Source organism: Macaca fascicularis, chromosome 5 (assembly GCF_037993035.2).
Source record: "Macaca fascicularis isolate 582-1 chromosome 5, T2T-MFA8v1.1".
NCBI classification, from domain to species: Eukaryota; Metazoa; Chordata; class Mammalia; order Primates; family Cercopithecidae; genus Macaca; species Macaca fascicularis.
Genome location: NC_088379.1, coordinates 113,660,208 through 113,681,964, shown reverse-complemented (window position 1 = coordinate 113,681,964; position 21,757 = coordinate 113,660,208). Strand labels below are relative to the sequence as shown.

The 21,757-nt window shown below is 42.9% G+C and overlaps 1 protein-coding gene across 8 annotated transcripts in view; it reads left to right on the top strand.

Moving 5' to 3' along the window:
• LEF1 (lymphoid enhancer binding factor 1) overlaps positions 1-21,228 on the top strand; it is a 122,208-nt gene extending 100,980 nt beyond the window's left edge. For 4 of the 8 annotated variants that reach the window (XM_005555639.5, XM_005555635.5, XM_005555640.5 and 1 more), the window contains 3 exons: positions 4,595-4,643; positions 5,310-5,350; positions 20,023-21,228. In XM_005555639.5, coding sequence (XP_005555696.1) covers positions 4,595-4,643; positions 5,310-5,344 — 84 coding nt within the window. In that variant the 3' untranslated portion in view covers positions 5,345-5,350; positions 20,023-21,228. The remainder of the gene's footprint in view (positions 1-4,594; positions 4,644-5,309; positions 5,351-20,022) is intronic. The other 4 variants (XM_005555637.5, XM_015450728.4, XM_074040270.1 and 1 more) reach the window with 1 other exon arrangement.
• The last annotated feature ends 529 nt before the right edge of the window (positions 21,229-21,757 follow it).

The window sequence follows — 21,757 nt, the reverse complement described above, 5'->3', positions numbered from 1 at the left end:
GCGTGAGCCACCGTGCCCGGCCCAGTGCCTTCGTAAGACTGCTGTAGTTGAAGAATTTTCACCCCTGAACCAGGCTCCTGTTTTCTGAGCAGCAATTACCATCTCTGTATAGAGCCCCTGGCACGCCCTGTAAGTAGGAAGATCAGTGTTCACCCAGAAGATTTCAAAAGTGTCGTCTTCTGGCTGGCCATGGTGGCTCACGCCCGTAATCCTAGCACTTTGGAAAGCTGAGGCAGGCAGATAACTTTAGGTCAGGCATTCGAGACCAGCCTGATCAACATGGTGAAACCCTGTATCTACTAAAAGTACAAAAATTAGCTGGGCATGGTGGCGTGTGCCTGTAATCCTAGCTACTCAGGAGGCTGAGGCAGGAGAATCTCTTGAACCCAAGAGGCAGAGGTTGCAATGAGCCCACATTGCGCCATTGCACTCCAGTCTGGGTGACAAGAGTGAAACTCTGTCTCAAGAAAAAAATAAATAAATAAAATAAAAAAATAAATAAAGTGTCGTCTTCTAATCCTGCTCTGGGTGGCTTTTGGATGTAGTTTGTCTAAAGGAGGAGAGCTCATCTTCCTCATTTGACCTTTGTAAACTTCATTGTGCTGTGAATTTTATTCAGCGTTGCTTGTTGAATGCCTTTAAATTTATTTTTCTAATTCTTTAAGTAATGAGTTTTAACTTTTAAAAAGACGCAAAAGAAACACCTACATATTCTGTCTGTTTCTCTGCTCTCTCTCCTTTCCTCCATGTCGATGGGTGGGAAGAAAGTAGTTTTAAAGAAAGCTACTGTAATGTGAATTTATCTTTAAAGATTTCCCTCTGCACAACTTTTAAAGGAAATTGTTTTGCATATTCCTTGAATGAAGGGAAAGCCCAGCTTCATTCATAGTGTTTTCATCATAATCAGAATAAGTCATTCAATTACTGAGGCAAACAGAAGCTGATCAGTGATAGTACTTTATCTAAAGATACTGTTCTTTAAATAACAGTACTGTACAGGGATAGAATAAAGGTAAAATTAAGGTATTTAGTGTCACCAGAATGGTACCCTGATCCTCAGTGAGATCGTGTGAAATATATGTCTCAATTATTCAATATTAAAATACCCTATTACATGACATAGATTTATAATTTCAATTTGTTTTTATAACTTTGGCTAATAACAGGCTAATTAATAGTGCACAAATTTTCTAGGGTGAGATTAGCCAAATATTTATAATGTTAGAACTTTTCAATTTAGTTTTTAATGCTTCCCAATATTATATAGTCCATATAATTTTAACAAAATTTTTTGTTTTTACCATACATGAATTTGGGTTTTTGTATAACTTGACATTAATACATCCAAACTACTTAGTTCTTTTTGCATATCATAAATGTAGATTCTCTTGAAGAACTGGTTGATGCCTAGAAGGTAACAGGTTATTTGATTTAGCAGTAGAAGCGTAACGGTGCAGGCTTCACATGGTCGCTGTGTGCCGGCTATGTTCTAGGCATGTGTAAGTGGGGGAGCATGGTGCTAAGAGACCCAGGTGGTGCTCTGGGGACAGAGCCAGTTATAGCACCTGTGAGGCATTCAGTCATGCAGTGAGCTCAGGGTCATGGGGAGCGCAGAAGAGGAGCCCCAGCTCTGCCTGAGGTGAGGGATGGACGAACAAGGTGTGGAGTAGAGAAGGTTCATGGAATAGATAACACTTGAGACACAGGTAGAAGGGTAAATGGAGCTGAGAAAGAAGAAAGTCTGAAATAAGGTTCCAGACACATGAAACAACCTTGTAGCAACTTCCGAACCTTGCAGTAATTACATTGAAAGGACCGCTGTGGATACCCGAAAGAAGCGTGCCCTCCCTCTCTACTCTCTGTCCCCAGAGCACCTTTAATAATCTTGGAAGAAGCCGGGCGCAGTGGCTCACGGCTGGAATCCCAGCACTTCAGGAAGCCACGGTGGGCAGATCATGAGGTCAGGAGTTCAAGACTAGCCTGATCAACATGGTAAAACCCCTGTCTCTACTAAAGATACAAAAATTAGCCAGGTGTGGTGTCATGCGCCTGTAATCCCAGCTCCTGGGGAGGCTGAGGCTTGAACCCTGGAGGTGGAGATTGCAGTGAGCCAGGATTGCGCCACTGCACTCCAGCCTGGGCAACAGAGTGAGACTCTGTCTCACAAAATAATAATAATCTTGAAAGAGGACTCCTTTTTTTTTGATGTGCCATTTCTCAGGGTCACTAATACCTGTTCTTCGCCTCAGTGTTAGGGAGGATGATTTCAGTCACCCTTCCGAAGCTGTAAAGCCTCAATGGCCATGTGACATGAAGAACTATCTTGAGGTGCAGAAATATGCACTTTTGTAGAGCCACAAAATATATATGGTACAGTCTTAACAGCTTTTAAATGTTCATGTGAGTATTATAGCAGATGTAAGCTAGAGACATTGGATGTGATATGTGTTCCATTTTAGTTATTTGAAAATACCTGATGCAGGTTGGTCATTTACTATAAGCGGACTATGGCTGTACACTATTAAAACAATAATTATTTTGAGACAGGGTCTTGCTCTTATAACATAATTATTAATTATGTTATAATTAATAAATAATTTATGTATTATCAATAATAATTATCTCAAATAATATCTCAATAATTATCTCAAAATAATAATTATCTCAAATAATTTATTTATTATAAATAATAATTATCTCAAATAATAATAATTGTTATTATTTGAGATTATTTATGATAATTATTATTTCTGATAAATAATAATTATCTCAAATAATAATTAATAACAATTATTATTATTATTATTATTTGAGACGGAGTCTCTGTTGCCCAGGCTGAGTGCAGTGGCATGATCTTGGCTCACTGCAAACTCCGCCTCCCAGGTTCAAGCGATGCTCCTGCCTCAGCCTCCCAAGTAGCTGGGATTATAGGCGCACGCCACCACGCCTGGCTAATTTTTGTATTTTTAGTAAATACGGAGTTTCACCATGTTGGCCAGGCTGGCCTTAAACTCCTGACCTCAAGTAGTCTACCCGCCTCAGCTTCCCAAAGTGCTGGGATTACATGTGTGAGCCACCACACCCGGCATAAAATTATTTTTGAGGGCAAAGTAGTTATGAAGGAAAAGGGAAAATTAGATCACTATAAGTGGGATCTAAATTTTTAAATCTGGCATTGAGGTGTTTTGAAATGTATTTAAAATGGTGTGCATATCCATGTTATTTTGTCTGTTTTAGGAAGCAAGGTCCTTAACTGCCAGAAATAAGTCTTTGAGATAGCTCCAGTTTTCTCAGGTTCTCTCAATCTCTTCTCCCTTTCTCCTTGGTTTTGTCGTGCCTGTGCCACAGGGCCTGTGGGTACTCGATTAACACCGGGGAACTTTCAGTTAGACAATGGAATTCACAGTAAGGTTTATCTTAAGCACTACCAGAAGTGGGTTCTAAGTGTGCTGGTTACTAAGAAAAGGAATGGCTCATTAAGCTGGCTTTTCTTGAAGAAGAGGGTCCTATGGCCACAGCTCTAGGACATTATTATCCGTGTGTGTGTGTGTGTGTGTGTGTGTGTGAGAGAGAGAGAGAGAGAGAGAGAGAGAGAGGGAGAGGGAGAGAGAGGTCCTATGGCCACAGCTCTAAGACATCATTATCCGTGTGTGTGTGTGTGAGAGAGAGAGAGAGAAGGTCCTATGGCCACAGCTCTAGGACATCATCCGTGTGTGTGTGTGTGTGTGTGTGTGTGTGTGTGTGTGTGAGAGAGAGAGAGAGAGAAGGTCCTATGGCCACAGCTCTAGGACATCATCCGTGTGTGTGTGTGTGTGTGTGTGTGTGAGAGAGAGAGAGAGAGAAGGTCCTATGGCCACAGCTCTAGGACATCATCCGTGTGTGTGTGTGTGTGAGAGAGAGAGAAAGAGAAGGTCCTATGGCCACAGCTCTAGGACATCATCCGTGTGTGTGTGTGTGTGTGTGTGTGTGTGTGTGTGTGAGAGAGAGAGAGAGAAGGTCCTATGGCCACAGCTCTAGGACATCATCCGTGTGTGTGTGAGAGAGAGAAGGTCCTATGGCCACAGCTCTAGGACATCATTATCCGTGTGTGTGTGTGTGTGAGAGAGAGAGAGAGAGAGGGTCCTATGGCCACAGCTCTAGGACATTATTATCCATGTGTATGTGTGTGTGTGTGTGAGAGAGAGAGAGAGAGAGGGAGAGAGAGGTCCTATGGTCACAGCTCTAAGACATCATTATCCGTGTGTGTGTGTGTGTGTGTGAGAGAGAGAAGGTCCTATGGCCACAGCTCTAGGACATCATCCGTGTGTGTGTGTGTGTGTGTGTGTGTGAGAGAGAGAGAGAGAGAGAGAGACAAAGAGTCTACCCACGGTGTCAATATTGATGATGTTAAATATGAAGCTATAGAGACGAAGGTCAGCAGGTCACTATTTTCTCCCATTCTCTTGCTCTCTGACTGTTTCTAGATAGAGATAGTGAAGAGGGAGAATGAGTCATCTTTACCTCTTTGTTGACCGCCTGCCTGTACTTCCACATCACATTCATCTGTGTGTTCATGGTACAATCTGTGACATGACAGTATACTCTCTTCTTCCAGGGTAAGAAAAAGAAGAGGAAGAGAGAGAAACTACAGGAATCTACATCAGGTAGGCACCATGAGACTTTCCAGTCAGTCCTCAGGCTTCTGACAAACACCTTTTAAAGCAGCCTGCATCTCTCTACACATTCTTTCTTCTGTCACTATAATTCATGATTCTTTAACTCTGCTTTTTCTTCCTGAAATTCTTTTAAAAAATTTAAAAGACCTCTTTTAAATGTGACTGTGGGAAGGTACATGTAAAAACTGGTTCCCAAACCCTGTCACCTGGAATCCTGGTTGTGAACTGTGGGATTTTTGTTTATTTGTTTTATTTTTGCTTCTGTTTGTGTTTACTTTGCTTTAACACTCTTGCCTTTTCACTATTTTATATAACTCCTTAAAGATACAATATTTTGTGATGATTAATTGATGTGTTACCTGGTATTCCCTTGAGAATCTCTTTTGTGATTTGGGTTTTTTAAAAATGTAAAACATCATGATAGGGTTTGTCTTTCTTGTACATTAATTCAAGACATCAGTGAGGTCCCATTTATTTTCCTTTTTTCTTTCATTAAAAATAAGGCCACTACTTGTACTGCACAAATAAAAATGGCTGGTATAAGAACCATGAAAAGTAAAGCAAACAAGTTCACATGATATTGTAGCTACTACGTATTTGGAATGTACAAAAACCTCTTCAATAAAAATTTGTTAAAGACACAATTTTCTGCAGGTACAGGTCCAAGAATGACAGCTGCCTACATCTGAAACATGGTAAGAACGACTCTCTGGTCCTACTGCTGACGTTAGTTGTTATAAAAAGAGGCACTTGCTTGTGAATCTTCTTGCTCATAACGAGTTCATTCGACATTGCTCCTTAAAGAGGAGAACTCAGCAAAATCAAATTAGTGCTTTAAAAAATCTGATGGTTTTTATACCGGCTATGTATTTGCAATATAGTATGCTTTTATCTTTTCTCTCCCTTTTGGCCCATTTATTCTTCCTCCATTTCCTTTCCCCTAACGCTTTCTTCTAAACCATTTCTTACTGATCAGTGGCAAATAAGCCTGCTTAAAAAAAGAACAAATGACAACAAACAGTAAGCAAAATGCCATCTTACTCAGCAAATCCAGGGTGGGTCTGAGGAGCACCATTTTAGCCCAGGACTCCCAACCTTTTGCTCAGTAGAGATTTTTTCTCAATTGAAATCACATGTAGTCACTCAAAAGTAATATATTTGTTTCTAGTCAGAAAGCTATATATGCTTTATTTTTTTTCTGTTATTTAATATGGCATGGGCACTTATTTAACTGTGTTTCTTCTATCAAGTATTTCTCTTTATTGATAACTTGCTAGATTTTACTCTAGTATTTATAAGTAATATTTTATTTCTTTTTACTATAATTTTTAAAATTTATTTCCACATGACCACTAGCCCAAGGAACTTGACATTGTAAATTAAGGCTTGGTCTTTATTAAGCTTTGAATTAGCAGTATGTGTACATCTTCTCCTGGTAACAGTTCTCAAAGGAGCTGCCTTTGGTTATCCTTTCTCTCTCCAGGAACACATGTCCAGTCAATCACCAAGTCTTCCCATCCCTGTCTTTGGGGTCTGTCTTGAGCCTTTTCTCTCACACTTACCACTGCCACAGCCCTAGTTCAGGTGCTCAGACTTTCCATCTGGAGTACTGTAATACATGTTAATAATTTTTCTGCCTCCAGGCTTTATTTTTACAAGTTCATCCTTCACATTGCTCCCAGAGAGATTTCCCACAACTCAGATTGTATGTCACTTCCCGACATGGAAACAGCCGGTGCTTCCCATTGGCTGAAACATAAAGCACCCGCCACTTAGTGTGTGGGTCTGCCCAGCCCTGCCCTTGTAGCTTTGCCCCCAGTCATTCTTGCTGTCTGCCTCCCCTCACTTTCAGCATAGCCCTTCTGAGTCCTGTGCTCAGTCCAAACAAAATTATTAGCAGTTCCCCACATGGCGGGAGGGCACCGCACATGCTGTCCCTGGGCTTCAAAAGCCCATTTCCTCTACAGAGGAATGGACAGATCTCTGCCGTGTTTCTTAGGAAAAGAGTGTTATCCTGCAGCTCATTTGGCTCTTGACTAAGCCTGGTGGCCCTTACCTAAACTGTTAGAACTTAATTTTGGTGCTGAGGTTTCAAACAACTTGCCCAAAGGGACCAGCAGAAATTTTGGTACCAAATAGATCTGAATTTTAAATCAGGTGACTGCCTGAGCAATCTACTTCAGCTTTTTACTCTTCATTTTCCTTACCTGGAAAAAGGGAATATTGATGCCTACCCCCTGTGGTGGTTGATGTGCAGGATCTGCCCCGCGGCCAGCACACAGCTGGAGCTCAGAACCGTTCCTTCCTCCTACTGAGACCTAAGTCAATTGCCCTCTCCTCTGTGAAACTTTCTTCATCTTTCTTCAGATTCCCCAGGTTTTTCCAAATCCCATCACTGTGGTTTTATGATATCAAAACTCTTCTAAACTAATACTGAGTGGCAAACTTTCCTCCAAGTGAAAGGAGGACCATCCCTTCATATACGATAAAAAATAATATAATTGTTTTAACTTAGTGGCTATTAATCAAGAACCTCTTCTGAGCCAGTCACCTGGCTTGGTTATTAGAAGCACAGATAGGATGTAAGCATGGCCGATGATACCAACCCCTGTAGCTCATGGCTTCATAGTAGAAGTAAATCTAGTCAAAATCATAAGCCTTGTTTTTTTTTTTTTTTTTTTTTGTTGAAAACAAATTGTTTTAATTACTGAACACTTAGGAATGGCCAGAGTTTTTTCATGTTCTGCCTCTGAACAGAAAGCCCTCAGAGTTGCAGTGTGCTAAGGGCTGGTACTTGATTTACTTCACTTCTGTTTGCACCAAAATCTGTGAAGCTGTTTTTATTAAAAAGCATGCAAAAATGTATTTCTGTATTTCAGAGTTTGGTACTCGATTTGGTGTTCTTCACGATTAGCATCCTGTGGTATTTTAGATGTAAAAGATGGCTTTTTTGGTCCTAAAGTGTATCCCAAACATCTTTTTCTAGTAAGTCACAGCTGTCATTGTGCTTTCTTGTCACTTATTTATATTTGCTTAAGGTTAAGATGTTCTCTCTATCCTGCACAAGAAAAACAGAAAGAACCCTCTCTCTCCACCCTACCCGCCAAAAGCATTCTCAGGCCGTCCCGCCGCTGGTGAGGCTCCAGTTGGTTGAGCTTCCTGTAATCAGAGTCTCTGGTGCTGCCCTCCCTCTCATTCCCGGATCAGTCATGCAGCCTTTGAAGTCACTGCCCTGCACAGCACCTGAGTTTGGAGACCAGAACTGGCAGTTACTGGATAAGACTTGTAGAGTAGAGAGGAGCTCAGATCCACCTTCATAAAGATTTCCATAAATTAGCCATGATAATATTTCTGTTGTACCCCCACCCCTTCCTTTGTTGTAGGAATTCAGAGACATTCTGTTTGTGTAGAGCTGACCTATTCAGTCATGATTCAGCATTTATTGAGCACCTAAGATAGGCCTTGTGGAGACTTGTATGACCTGGAAATAGAGTGCTGGATGGAGCAAAGAAGGTCCCTATTCTCACAGTGCTTGCTATGTTGCTGTGAGGGTAGTTGATTAAAAAAAAAAACAGGAAGGTATAAGTACTATAATAAAAATAAATTAGGGAGTAAATTAGGGTCTGCTTTTAGGTTGGATGGTCAAGAAAGGCACCTCCGAGGAGGTGGCACTCAGAAATAACTCCTGTTGTCACAGAAAAATGGAGGGGGTCTTCTGTTTTGGAGCAGAGCCCTGGCAAAGAAATGAAAGACAAAGGGAACAGAGCGTCATGTTATGGAAACAGCAGAGCACAGGAATGAGGCCACCCAGTCTCCCAGGTTAGCTCTTGTGTAAATTTGTGTGGGCTGGGGCAGGTCACCTAAAGCCTCTGGTTTCTCGGTATAAGTGAAGGATTGTGTCCAGCGCCCTCTGAGATCCCTGTCTGTCTCTCCCTCAAGTCCAACTTTCTGGTCTGCTTTGCTTTTGTGTGGTCTGCACTGCCTCCCAGTGTTATTATAGGGACTCAGATCTCTTTTTTCATTTCCTAATTTATAGTCATCATTTTATGTCTGAGTGGCTCTGTATAACTATAAAGCCTCTGCATGACCTTGAAAATGGCTTATACGTGATGGGGTTGTTCTTCAGTTCCTGTACAGATCACCCCCTGTGTCCCTCTTTCCTCCCCAGGATGGCTACCTTGTGTCCTGGGATATTAGAAGCATTGCCTCTAGTTTGAGAATTTGATTTTCCACTAATGTAATAATATGGCTCCTTGTTTGCCAGACTACAGTCATACTAGTGCTGACCTCACCTTAGAAATAATCAAATACTTGATTAGAACCAATCCTACAGGCCCGGCATGGTGGCTCATTCCTGTAATTCCAGTACTTTGGGAAGTTGAGGTGGGTAAATTGCTTGAGCCCAGGAATTTGAGACCAGTCTGAGCAACATGGCAAGATCCCTTCTCTACAGAAATTAGCTGGGTGCAGTGACGTGTGCCTATAGTTCCAGCTACTAGGGAGGCTGAAGTGGTTGGATCTGTTGAGCCCAGGATGTCAAGGCTGCAGTGAGCTGAGATCACACTGCCACACTACAGCCTAAGCAACAGAATAGGACTGTCAAAAAAAAAAAAAAAAAACAAAAAAAAAAAAACCAGTCTGTCAAAGAGTGTGATGTGGAATCTCACACAGCTGGTTTTCAATTCTGAAGGGAAGTTGACGAGTTAAGGTAAAGCTAGGCCAGATACAGTGGCTCATGCTGGTAATCCCAGCACTTTTGGAGGCAGAGGTGGGAGGATCACTTGAGGCTAGGAGTTTGAGACCAGCCTGGGCAACATGGCAAAACTATGTCTGTACGAAAAATAAAAACCACTAACTGGGCGTGATGACACACACCTGTAGTCCCAGCTACTCAGGAGGCTGAGATTGAGAATAGCTTGGGACCTAGGAGTTCAAGGCTGTAGTGAGCTATGATTACACCACTGCACTCCAACCTAGGTGATGAAGTAAGACCCCATCTCTCAAAGAAAAATTAAAAAACAAAACACTTGTGTTTTCATTTCTTTAAAGAGCCTGTGGGTTGCATGGAATACTTCCCGTTTTTTGATAGGCAGTGCCAGCGCTGTGGCCGTATGCAGCCCAGCAGAGAGGCTGGCTCCTGAAGCGGTGCTTTATTCACCCGGTTGTGTTCCTGTCTCCCTGTGTGTTTCTACTTTTGAGCATTAAAAAAATTTTCACTCTGGTGAAATCAGATTGAAACAAATAAATTGCCATTAATGTGGTCTCAACACTGCGGAGAAACTTTTAGGATAATTGGAAATGAGATCCCTAACAGCCATTCCTCCAGGTTGGAGATGGTGGTCCCCAAGCTGCAGGATCTTTTGGACTAGCTTTTCGGACTAGTCATTTGTGGGAATGCTGGGAGCCCAGGACCTCAGGGGTAAGGCTGCACACACTGTCCTGGGTCCAGCTGGAAGACCAGTGTCATGACGTCTAATCACTTGTTTCCTCACCACGCAAACATTTAGTGAGGACTGCTGTAAGTCACGAATCCTGTTAGGCGGTGGCGGTGCTTGCAAATGAGACCCTATCCCTTCCTGGAGGAGCTTCAAGTTTAAGAAGATACAGACATATTAAATGGGTAGTTATAAAAGAGTATGTTTTATGCTGTGAAGAAGTGGCATGCTGTGCCTGATACAAAAATAGAATAAGAAAGAGAATAAGAAATATGTAAATCGGAGTGAAATCAAGGAAGGCTTCCTGTAGTAGACAGCACTCAAGCTGTCAGGTTGGTTGCAGAATTTGGGGGTTTGATAGCATAGTAATAGAATTGATGTGAATTTCCGGTATTTGGGTATATGTTTGATTTGGAATACCACCTTTAAATTTGTCAGAAGTTAGAGATTATTATCAAATACTGAACTTTGCTTTCTTCCTGACTTAATCAAGATTTATATGAAATTAAAGAAGTAAAGAATTATAATTTTTAAAGTGCTGGAGAGAATTATGACTCTGAGTTTACTAATTAAACAATTTTCAAAATTGGCTTATTATTTATCAAAACAAATACAAAAAGTACCATCTTTAAATTATATAGATTGAAAAGATATTTTTAGATACTTTAATGTATTTCCTTTAGTTATATGACGTAAGAGTTAATTTAAAAGAAGGAACAGTCTACTTTTGAAAGATAAAAAAGACTGGGTGCAGTGGCTCACGCCTGTAATCCCAGCACTTTGGGAGGCCAAGGCGGGCAGATCACAATGTCAGGAGTTCGAGACCAGCCTGGCCAGCATAGTGAAACCCCGTCTCCACTAAAAGTACAAAAAAATTAGCCGGGTGTGGTGGCAGGCACCTGTAATCCCAGCTGCTCGGGAGGCTGAGGGGGGAGAAACACTTAACACATGGGAGGCGGAGGTTGCAGTGAGCCGAGAGAGCACCATCGCACTCTATCCCGGGCGACAATGTGAGACTCCGTCTCGGGGGGAGAAAAAAGATTTAAAAATCCTCTGGTTAAACACATTTTGCTAAATAAAAACTTCAGCCTTTATTTCCCTAGGGCCAAGAGATGAGCATGAGAGGTAGTTGCTAAGCTAAGTTAATGTTCAGTACTTGGAATTACATTTTATAAAAGATTGTTTCTGGCTTTTCTTTGATGGTGATGTTTGAGAGCCTGATGAGGTGGTTAAGGCTTGAGAACTTGGGGCTTCTGGGTCCTGTGAAGCTGTGCTACAGAGCTGAAAAGTTGCAGAGTGGGAACAGAAGCATCATCTGGACCAGTGAGAGGACTGCAACCCTGAGGGTCTGCCAGGAACTGTGCCTGGTGTTCAACATTTAGCCCTGTCCTCTTAGAGCTGCCAGGGAGAGTTCTAAATATTTTCAGTGGTCTCATTGAGAAAAATATTTAATTCCTATGATTTTTGAAGCTCACTCTGGTAAGTTTGACACTTTTGCCTAATCTTTGTTCCAAGTTCTGTTCCACAATGTCGTCACCAACATTAAGTATCAGTAAGCTTCTTGGTGATGTCTAGTTAGAAAACAAAATCCGGTTCTTAAAAATTAATAAAATTAAAAGGAAGTTGGTGGCTGAAGAACTCTTAAGTCTTGTCCAAGTCTCAGAGTAAAAATTAAGGCTTCCACAACTAGAAAGTGAAAAAATGACATCTTGTTTTCCATTCTTTATCTTTTGTAACATACTTAGAAAGCACCTCAGCTAGAATTGTTACCAAACAAGCAAAAGACCCCTGGGGGTTCAGAACTCTGGGAAGGCAGCCTACATCTGGGGAGGGGAAGGGGAGTGGCAAACTGGGGAGAACAAAGCCTCGCGTGGCAGCCACAGCAACACGTGGCAGCGCAGCTACCCTTGGCCACAGTTTGGTAGCTCCTGGGAAAATGTCTGCACCCAGCTCAGCACTGTCCCGCACTTGGGGGAACCTTGGGCCGCCGTTTTACCACAGTAGTGAGGTCCTATGGAAGCGACTGCTGGCGTGCGGATGGCCAGATCGTTGCATAGGAGGTGAAGGTTATGGTGGCCCGGAGAGGCTCCCTTACGCGTCGTTTCTGGGAATGCTGCAGTCTGAGGTGACGGCCCACCCATGTCTTCCTTCTTCTTATGCTTGTGTTCACAAATCCCTGTGACATCTGTCACAGACTTAACAGGAAATGTGTACAGGATTCACAAGGTGATGACACTTGACTACAGATAAGCTCAGGCTTGGTCTCATTGTCTTAAATAGCAATGACAGCATAATGACAGTGTGGTTGGACTCAATTATGCGTAGAAGGCAGGTTTTCACATCCTGGCCATTGCTCCAGGGTCCCTAGGTGATTATGCGTGGACTGCAGGTTTTCACATCCTGGCTATTGCTCCAGGGTCCCTAGGCGCGTTCATGGGAGCCTTTTGATGGTTAAGTGCTGGAAACAAACCATGCTCACTTACGGAGAAAGGGGAAATGTATTTTAAAGATACAGGAGCATCTTGTGGAATCCAAGGACAGTAGTGCAGTTGGGCCAAAAAGAAAGCTGGAAATTGGAAAGCTGTCCAGAGACTTTCCCTGCTTCTTCCATCTGCCCCGCCCTGAAAATCACTTCCTCCTTCCCTTCCCAGATTGACTCGCTCAGTTCTTTGAGCCATATGTTCAGAGCACTCAAGCTATATGTTGTTACGATATCATCTCCCAAAGTGACAATAATTCTTTCAAATTCTATAGAAGCGACTCTGGTTAGCCCAACTTGGGTCAAACTTCCACCCCAATCCATCATCAGCTGTGGTCAGAGGAGAAGGTCACATTGTACAAAATGGCTGTCAGGAGCTCACTGCTCTAACAGTGTTGGAGTTGGGATAATGGAGAGGAGAGCTGGGCAGCAGCCAGACAGATGTCCACTATAGCTCGCTAGTAAGCTGGTAGTTGGGGTGGTTTTATCTAGACAGCTCTGTGTTAATAAAGAAATTGGGTTAGGTTCATAGGTACAGTGAAAGCTTTTAAGAATGGGCAGTATCCCTTCCATCAATTCTCTTTTCTCTCCTTAATGATCAGAGGAGCTAGAATTGTGTTTAAGTTGCCTTGGGGATCAGAAATAGAGAAATAGACCCTCAGGTAAGCAAGACTGATCGGTGCCATTAAAAAATAATAGCAGAGGGAGAGAAGTATATGAGGTTCATTAAAACCCTCTTGAGATGCTTCATGTTTAGTATTGTTCATCAAAACTTACAAAATGAAATTAAGATCAATGCAGTAGAATATTAGAATGAAAAAGAAGGGTTTCGGATAAATTTTGTTGAATAGAACTGTTTGTTACTGAGTTGTGAGGAACTGTGTGGAAATGAGCCCTTCTGGATAATGGAGTTTTTCAGATAACCTATATGTTTACATCTTTAAGTGTCAAAACATGTAATTTTTCAAAACACTTTTGGATGCAACTCTGTCTTCTTCAGCAGAGTACATTGAAATTGATTTGAATACGAATACGTCATGCCGTTGTTTTACAGTGGATATTATATATGCCACAAGGAGTATGGTGGTTTGTATAATACTATTCTAAATGACCCCAAATAATGTGGAATTTTAAGAAACTGCTTTTTAATAATTATTTTGTGGCTTCCTTTGCTGTTTGGGACTATACCGTCTGCCCACAATAATGTTTCTTATGATTTGTGTGGATTTAGGAACCAGAAAAATGAAGCTTAATTGAATAATATATAAATTAAAAGTAAATGGGGTCTGAGTTGGGGTATAGAGGGTAGGGCTTTTTTAAGAAAGGCTAAAATGTGCTATTTTTGCACATAAATTTTGTGACATTACTGTGATACCTTGAGATCGTTTTAATGTGTTTTTCCTCAGCAGTGTTCTTCATAAATGAAGCTGCCATGTTACTGAAAGCCGATGAGTGGGGAATCCTGCTGCTCATAGCTGTCCATGACCTTTAGCAAAGTGACTTTATTCTTTTTTGACAGAATGAGAGAAAAATTAAAAGCATTAAAAATTAAACTGCTCACTTTTAGGCTTAAGGTTTACATCTGTCTCTGGACTAAATTTTTCTAAATGCCTAAATATTGTTTTTGTGAATCTTTTTTTTCTATTGGGATTACTTTTTCTCCTCTAGCATCAGCTTTTCGAAACATTCCGTTTCATAAGAGATATTTTAATTAATTTGCAGAATACTCTGTTGGTCTTAATTTTCTACCAGAAGTTCTGTAATAGTATGAACCTTGCTTGCTGCCCCGAATGTGTCGCGTGAAGTTGGAACAGCAGAAATGGTCCCAACCTGTATGGACCACCTGCCACATTCCCGAGGCTTTAACAGATGCCTCTCCATGTGTTGCCTCCTCTCATTCTGGAACAGCCCCATTGTGGAGGGGACAGATTTCAGTCCTGTCTGAAGGATGAGAAAACATCACTTGTCCAGGGCCACACAGCTGGTGAGCAGCAGCGCTGTGTCCGCAGAGTGAATTACTGTCAGCTCTGAGCCCAAGTTCTCCATCCTCTGCTGTTTACTGCACTCACTACGTGGGCTGCTTCAGGGCGCCTGCCCCGCACTCACCCAGCTCTGCACGTACATTTCCCACATCCCGCAGTGCACCTGATGAGGTAGAGCAGCTTCTTATCTTCACTTTACAGATGAGGAAACATGTTTGGTGCGTTCAGAGTGCATGCCCGAGATTTCCAGGTGGTAACCAATGGACCCAGGATCCAAACCCAACCCAGAACTGTCTGTCCTCAGAGCCCACACTCTAACCCACACAAGTTATCATCTCCCTGTGCTTAACCAGATTCACAGGTGCACACACAAACACTGTCATAACCGTGGAAGGGCTTGGTTTGGGGGTGGGGGGGAAGACAAAAGTGTGCCCTGATCCTGTCACCTCATTTGTAGAAGGTGAACTTAGCATCTTTAGTCTGAGAGAAATGTGGGTTGGATAGCGTTTGGAGGTGAGTAGATGAGGGAGGTCTACCTAGCTAGTTATTGTCCTCTGGAAGCCCTTCAGCTGACAGAACTGCAGTGGGCTTTTGAGGCGCTCTCCTTCAAAACTTGCTCAAGACCATTTCTCCCATGTTTCCCGTGATAGGAAGGATCTAGCGGTCATGACCTGCACCAGGAGGTCCAGCCTACAAATAGGACACACGTCCTCACAGAGGAGACAGACACAGAGGGCTAGGCTGATCAGGAAGAGAAACCAGCAGCTACAGAAGAATTCCCCTGGAGTAATTCATTAACAGTCACAGGCTTGTCTCAAAGTCATCTTGACATTGCCAAAGTCTGGTTGAGCTGATGGTAGTTCACTCTGAATAGCCGCAGGGGAGGAAGCCGCACAGGTCACTCAACCTTGCCTTGGTAGAACATGAATCCAGGAGTGGCCAGTGACCCCTTTCCTCCCACCTCCGGCTTCTGGGAATCTTTTTGTTTTAGAGCTTTGTGGTTAGGGGACTAACTAACTAGTCTTGAATGCTGGGACTAAGGAGTCACTCAGCTGCAGAAACAAAACTCAGTGTTAACCTTCCTAACCACATATTTTCATTTTTCTTTTTTTCAAATGTTGGGTAATGTTTACTGTCAAGAAGCTGAAGCTGGCTTTTGTAGGTTATATTTCCAGTCTTAGGGACTTAAATTTCAAAGTTAACTTATGTGTTTGATTCTCTTTATCATGCTTCTTCAAACAGAGCGTGATATCCTGGGGGGCACTGTTACAGATGTAGACTGCCTCCACCAGCATACAGGGGTTGTTGCCTAGGGACGGACAGACAGAATGATGGAAGGTAGGAAGGAGAGAAGAAAGTGAATGATAATTTAGTTCCAAGGTATGGTGGAGAGAGCACGTGTTGAGAGTTCAGAAGCTTATCCTGCTGCCTATTAGTTGTGTGACCTTTGGCAAGTTACTGAACCTCACGCAGCCTCAGTATCCTTACCTGTAAGTGGGTGGGAAGATGCAAACTGTAATGATGATTATGTGAAATTCTAAAGTCCGTGTCCCAGTGCCTGGCAAATCAGTGCCCAGTGGACAGTGTTTTTGTTCCTTTCCCCTCACCAGCTTCTTATAGACAAGACCACCTTCAAGTCAACGAGACTGTCACTTTTGTGGTGCCAGGAGGCCTAGGGAACAGCCCAGCACTGGGACTCTCTAGGGGTCACCATGGGCCAGTCATTTTATGATCATATTCCTCAGTCTCTGCTAAAACAACAGGAGTAGACGAGCTCTCTCATGCTTGCTTCCTGCTCTAGAAGTCTGTACCTCTCTTCCTTCATACACACATGACATTGTGCAGCAGAAGAGTTCACACCCTCAAATCACAGGCTTTTGTCAGTTTTTCCCAAGGCGTAAAAATGGAGACAGTTGACATGAGGTGTGTGGTGTGCTGCTGGAATGCAGTTTTTGCAGTTAAAACTGTGAATCTGTTCACCTCTCATAAAACCAGTCTCTAATATTCTCCCCTCAAACTGCACGTGGCTTAAGGCTCCTGCCTCTTGTTAGTAGCATTTGAGAGTGGCGTAAAAGGAAGAGGACAACAAAGGAAGGATCTTTTATTCCAACATTCCAACTCACTTTTTTTGTAACCTCACCAATTCTGAACAAGGAAGTGATATTACATGATGGGGCGGGGGTGCATTTTGTTCCTAGACACCAGCTTTGCTGCCCTTGCCTTGGCCTGGACAGCTTGAACTGCCTGGCCAGTGAGCCCTGAGTGGCACCGTGACAGGGCTGGCCCTTGCCTGCTCCTGACCCTCCACTCCGCCATCTCAGAGCTCACCCATAGGCTTGTCTCCTTGGCCCTCCCTTCCAGAGGACAGCCTGGGAAGGAACCCACAGGACATGAGCTGGCCAAGCGCTCTGCTTTTGGTAGGATTTTACATTTGTTTGCGCTTAGAGAGAAGGAATTTCCCGCTTTCCCTTTCTTCACTCCTGAGTCAGGCTCTGTAAAGTCCTGTTGGCCCAGGGTCGGTGCTGTTGATCTCCCAGAACAGGCCCACTTTTGAAATCTTTAGATTCATCTTTATTGCTTGGGCTTTTAGTAAGGAACTCTGCCCATTTGGGTTCCTGGTTCCATTTGGTTGATGGGATATTTTGTCAAGATTGGAATTTGGTCCAGGAGAGCAAGGGGTTCTATTATATGGGGTTGGTGGGGTCTCGTGCCGCCTTTGCATCCCCAGTACAAATGCGTGGTGACTCCTGGTGGAGGGAGCCCAAGTCTGAACATATGTAAGATGGGCCTTGCCTCACTTCCTTTGAAGCCCAGCCGCAGCCGGAGAGCAGTAATTGCTGGCTTTGATTGCGCAGACTTCACTGGTGGGTTGGGCTGTGCCAGAGCTTGCCTGGCCTGGCCCAGCTTCAGCTGCAGCCCCCTAGTGAAGCCTTAGATGTGGGAACGCTCCAGCCTCTGGAGCCTCATGCCTGTGGTTTCTTGAAAAGAATCTGGACTGGACCTGTTTTGTATCTGTAAAGCAACACTGCAAGGCCCCCGTTTCTCCCACTCGGAGGTAAGACTTGGTCTCCCCTGACGTCCCTGTATTTTAAAAGAGCCACCAGGGACAAACTGCCTCATTTCATAGTGAAGGAATTTATTTGCTTTTTTTTTTTTTAAAGCACTAGTCCCTGGAAGGGATTAGTTGCTTTTTGGTAAGCAACTGTACAGAGGCTCTCTGAAGCCAACCTTCCAGGAGAATTTGCAAGATGACCCCATGAAATGAGGAAATAACAGGTGGGAAAATGTGAGACTGTGGAAAGAGATGACTTTATTAGGAGATGTAGACTCTTTCTGGGTAAGTGACATACTATCTTTTAGTTAATGGCCATCTCTGGGCACCCATGTTTGTGTTAACCACTGTATTATCACTTGTACTCAGCTTAAGAAGAAAGGAGAAGTCACCCTTAGGTAAGGCAGTGAAGGGACAGGAAGACTCTGGGGGAGCCGGAAGTGCAGGTGCTCTAGGTTGGAGGTGTTAGCCCTGCTTGAGAATGGGGCCACAGCAGGGCCATGGAGGTTGTCTGTACCTCAGTACTTCCGGGTTCGCTATGTCAGGCAGTGGAGGGATGGCCCAACAGAAGGGCAGGTTGTCTCCTTCAGGCGTTGCTGGCTGCCAATGGCCAGTCTATTCTGAGCCCCAGTGCTTGTCTCAGGCGCTAGCCTAGGACTGCAAGGCCAGGCCTCATCAGGAAACTAAATGTTTTCACGTCAGACTGAGAGGAAAACCTTCCCAGGAAGAGCAACCTGGACCAAACCTTTGAAAATCTGTGATGTAAAATTATAATGTAAATAGGAATCTGTGGGGTGCCCTCTCTCCCACCCCAGGCTCTGCTAGAGCCCTGTTTCTTTCTCCAAGAAAGGCAGGGTCCTTCATAGCTCTTTGATCCTCCTGCGTGAGGGATCCATACCTCTGTTCAGTTAAAGTGTCATAACGCACTAGTGTTTTCCTGTTAAACAAGGAATGGTTGATTTTCCAGGAGGATAGGAATTGAAATTGTCCTTGAAGTACCTCCTCAGTTGAAATCATTCTGTGGCTGATTTCCTCCTATTTTGTTTTTTGTTGGTTGGTTGGTTTTTGCTTTTCCAGTAGCTACCCAGGTATACAAATAGCTTCTTTGTAGTCCCGATCATTTTTAGGGGCCTCATTGGGCGCAATTGGAATAATAATACTAGCTAACCTGCTTGCAGGGCTTGCTCTGCTCTGTGCACTTTGTGAGCACTTTAAATATAGGAGCCAAACCTCTCTTTCCAACAGCCTGAGGGGCAGGTGTTCTCGCAGTTCCCATTCCATAGATCACCATCCTTCTGTGGAAAGTACTTCGTGGACTGTAACTTGCCATCTAGACTTTTGTATTCATTATTAAATATGTCAAAGCTTCCTTTTATTTCTCTTTTACTTTCTGTTTCCATTGAAATGAAAGTGTACGATAATCCACCATTATTTAGACTGAGTTTCTAAAAGGAAACTCCTGCTTGTAACACGGATAGCACAATCACAAGCACAAAGTGTTGGGATTCATCTGAGGCTGTCGAGGGACCCAGGTTGAGAAGGTGCTTCCAGCATCGCTGCCACCAAGGGAAAGCAGCCTCCCCAAGTTCAAAGCAGCGGAAGCACGTGCTCTCTGGAGTGAAGGAACGGAACTTTGCCATGCTTTTACTTTCCTTTTGTCTTTGTCTTATCTTGTTACACTGTTACATTTTACTATTAATCACTTTTTTAAAAATCTCAGATCATTAAAGTTTTGGGGATGTGGGAGTTCTCTTTTTTGAAAATCATTATCACCAATATCTGGCAACATTACTTTAACATATTTGCTGAGTGTCCTTTCCGAGGTTAACATTAAAGATCCTAGATGTTAGGAAGGAAAAAAAAAATCTTGAAAATTGTAAGATCTTAAGGAAAAAGGGAGAGGTTTGTATCCTCTGGACTGTGAATATGAGCGGACACAGCACACAGCGTCACGGGAGCTGGCAGTGCGTTGGGTAATGTGAATATGTCTATCCTATGTGGAATCATAGAATGGCTTCCCACAGTGGACTAAAAACACCAAACATTGCGGCATGACACGTCTTTCCCTGATCCGGCTGTTGCCTGTCTTCCCTATTCTTGTTTGGCTGTTTCCTACTTGTGTTTTTCAAACTTTTTTCTGTTCTTTTTACTATGACCCAGAGTGTTAGCTACATTTCACATCATAACTGTGTGCATACATATACATGGAACCAAAGTAAAAATGTCACTATATTAACTCTGTAGTGTACTCTCAGGATTTTTGACTGCATAGGGCAATTCGTTTTAGCCATCCCCAGATCAGCAAAATGGATTGATTAAATGCAGAGGTTATAAGACATATATGGTATGGAATAGAGGTTATAATCTTAAGGCCTACAGCAAATTCATATTAATAGCATTTCATTTGTTCCTTCTTGAGGTGGAAAACGAAGCTCATTCCCAACGTGCAAAGCCAAGGCAGCGACCCCAGGACCTCTTCTGGAGATGGAAGCTTGTTGAAAATCCAGACTGTCTCCACGGCCTGCCCAGTCGACCCCAAAGGAACACTGACATCAATTTTACCCTGAGGTCACTGCTAGAGACCCTGATCCATAAAGACAATCACTGCCAACTCCTCTTTCGTCTACTGCAAGGGCCAAGTTCCAAAATAAAGCATAAAAAGGTTTTTTAAAAGGAAATGTTAAAGCACGTGAGAACGCTAGCAGGCTGTGGGGCAGCTGAGCAGCTTTTCTCCCCTCATCTCTGTGTGCACTTCCCAGAGCATCTTGCATCCAAACCTGTAACCTTTCAGCAAGGACAGTAACTTGGCTGCATTTGCCTGCCATGCGCAACTGGAGCCAGCAGCCAGCACATCCATCAGCACCCCAGTGGAGGAGTTCGTGGAAGAGTTCCCTCTTTGTTTCTGTCTTCATTTTTCTTTCTCTTCTTTTCTCCTAAAGCTTTTATTTAACAGTGCAAAAGGATCAGTTTTTTTTGTTTGCTTTTTTAAACTTGAATTTTTTTAATTTACACTTTTTAGTTTTAATTTTCTTGTATATTTTGCTAGCTATGAGCTTTTAAATAAAATTCAAAGTTCTGGAAAAGTTTGAAATAATGAAATAAAAAGAAGCCTTCTTTTTCTGAGACACCTTCTCTGGTAAGTGGCTTCTCTGTGAATTGCCTGTAACACATAGTGGCTTCTCTGCCCTTGTAAGGTGTTCAGTAGAGCTAAATAAATGTAATAGCCAAATCTACTCTGTTGGTAGCAATTGGCAGCCCTATTTCAGTTTATTTTTTCTTCGGTTTTCTTCTTTTTTTTAAAACAGTAAACCTTAACAGATGCATTCAGCAGACTGGTTTGCAGTGAATTTTCATTTCTTTCCTTATCACCCCCTTGTTGTAAAAAGCCCAGCACTTGAATTGTTATTACTTTAAATGTTCTGTATTTGTATCTGTTTTTATTAGCCAATTAGTGGGATTTTATGCCAGTTGTTAAAATGAGCATTGATGTACCCATTTTTTTTAAATAGCAAGGCACAGCCTTTGCCCAAAACTGTCATCCTAATGTTTGTCATTCCAGTTTGAGTTAACGTGCTGAGCATTTTTTAAAAGAAGCTTTGTAATAAAACATTTTTAAAAAGTGTCATTTTATTAAGAGTGAAGTTCCTGATAACCTAAAATTGGTAATGAACTAAATCCACAGGCCAGGGCAGAGCTGGTTTGTAGAGAGGAGCAGTTTGTGTAAGAGGGGTGCTGCTGGTGCAGCCTTCTCCAGGGATAGGCCAGCACTGGCTGTATACGGGCACCTTGCCCTGTCTCCTAGACATGCAGTCCTCAAAAGTACTTGTATGGCTTGGGCCTCCCTCCTTTTCCAGGTGTAGGTATGAAACAGGGTCACAGCAAAAAAAAAGAGGGTTGTCAGATGGGAGTGAGTCCTTTCCTGAGCACAGATCATGGGCTCCCACCATCTGATCGTGGTGCTCATTGAAAGTCCACAGGTACTGCCTCTCTTCAGAGCCCATTGGTGTTCAAACTGGGCTTCTACATCGTGGGGTCCCAGTGGTGAAGGTATGTCAACACCCCCACCCATCTTCCCAGTCAACATTTTCTAAGTCCTGAGTTGTATTTTGTAATTTTTACCTTACTAGTACATGTTAGAAGTTGGTATCTGATTA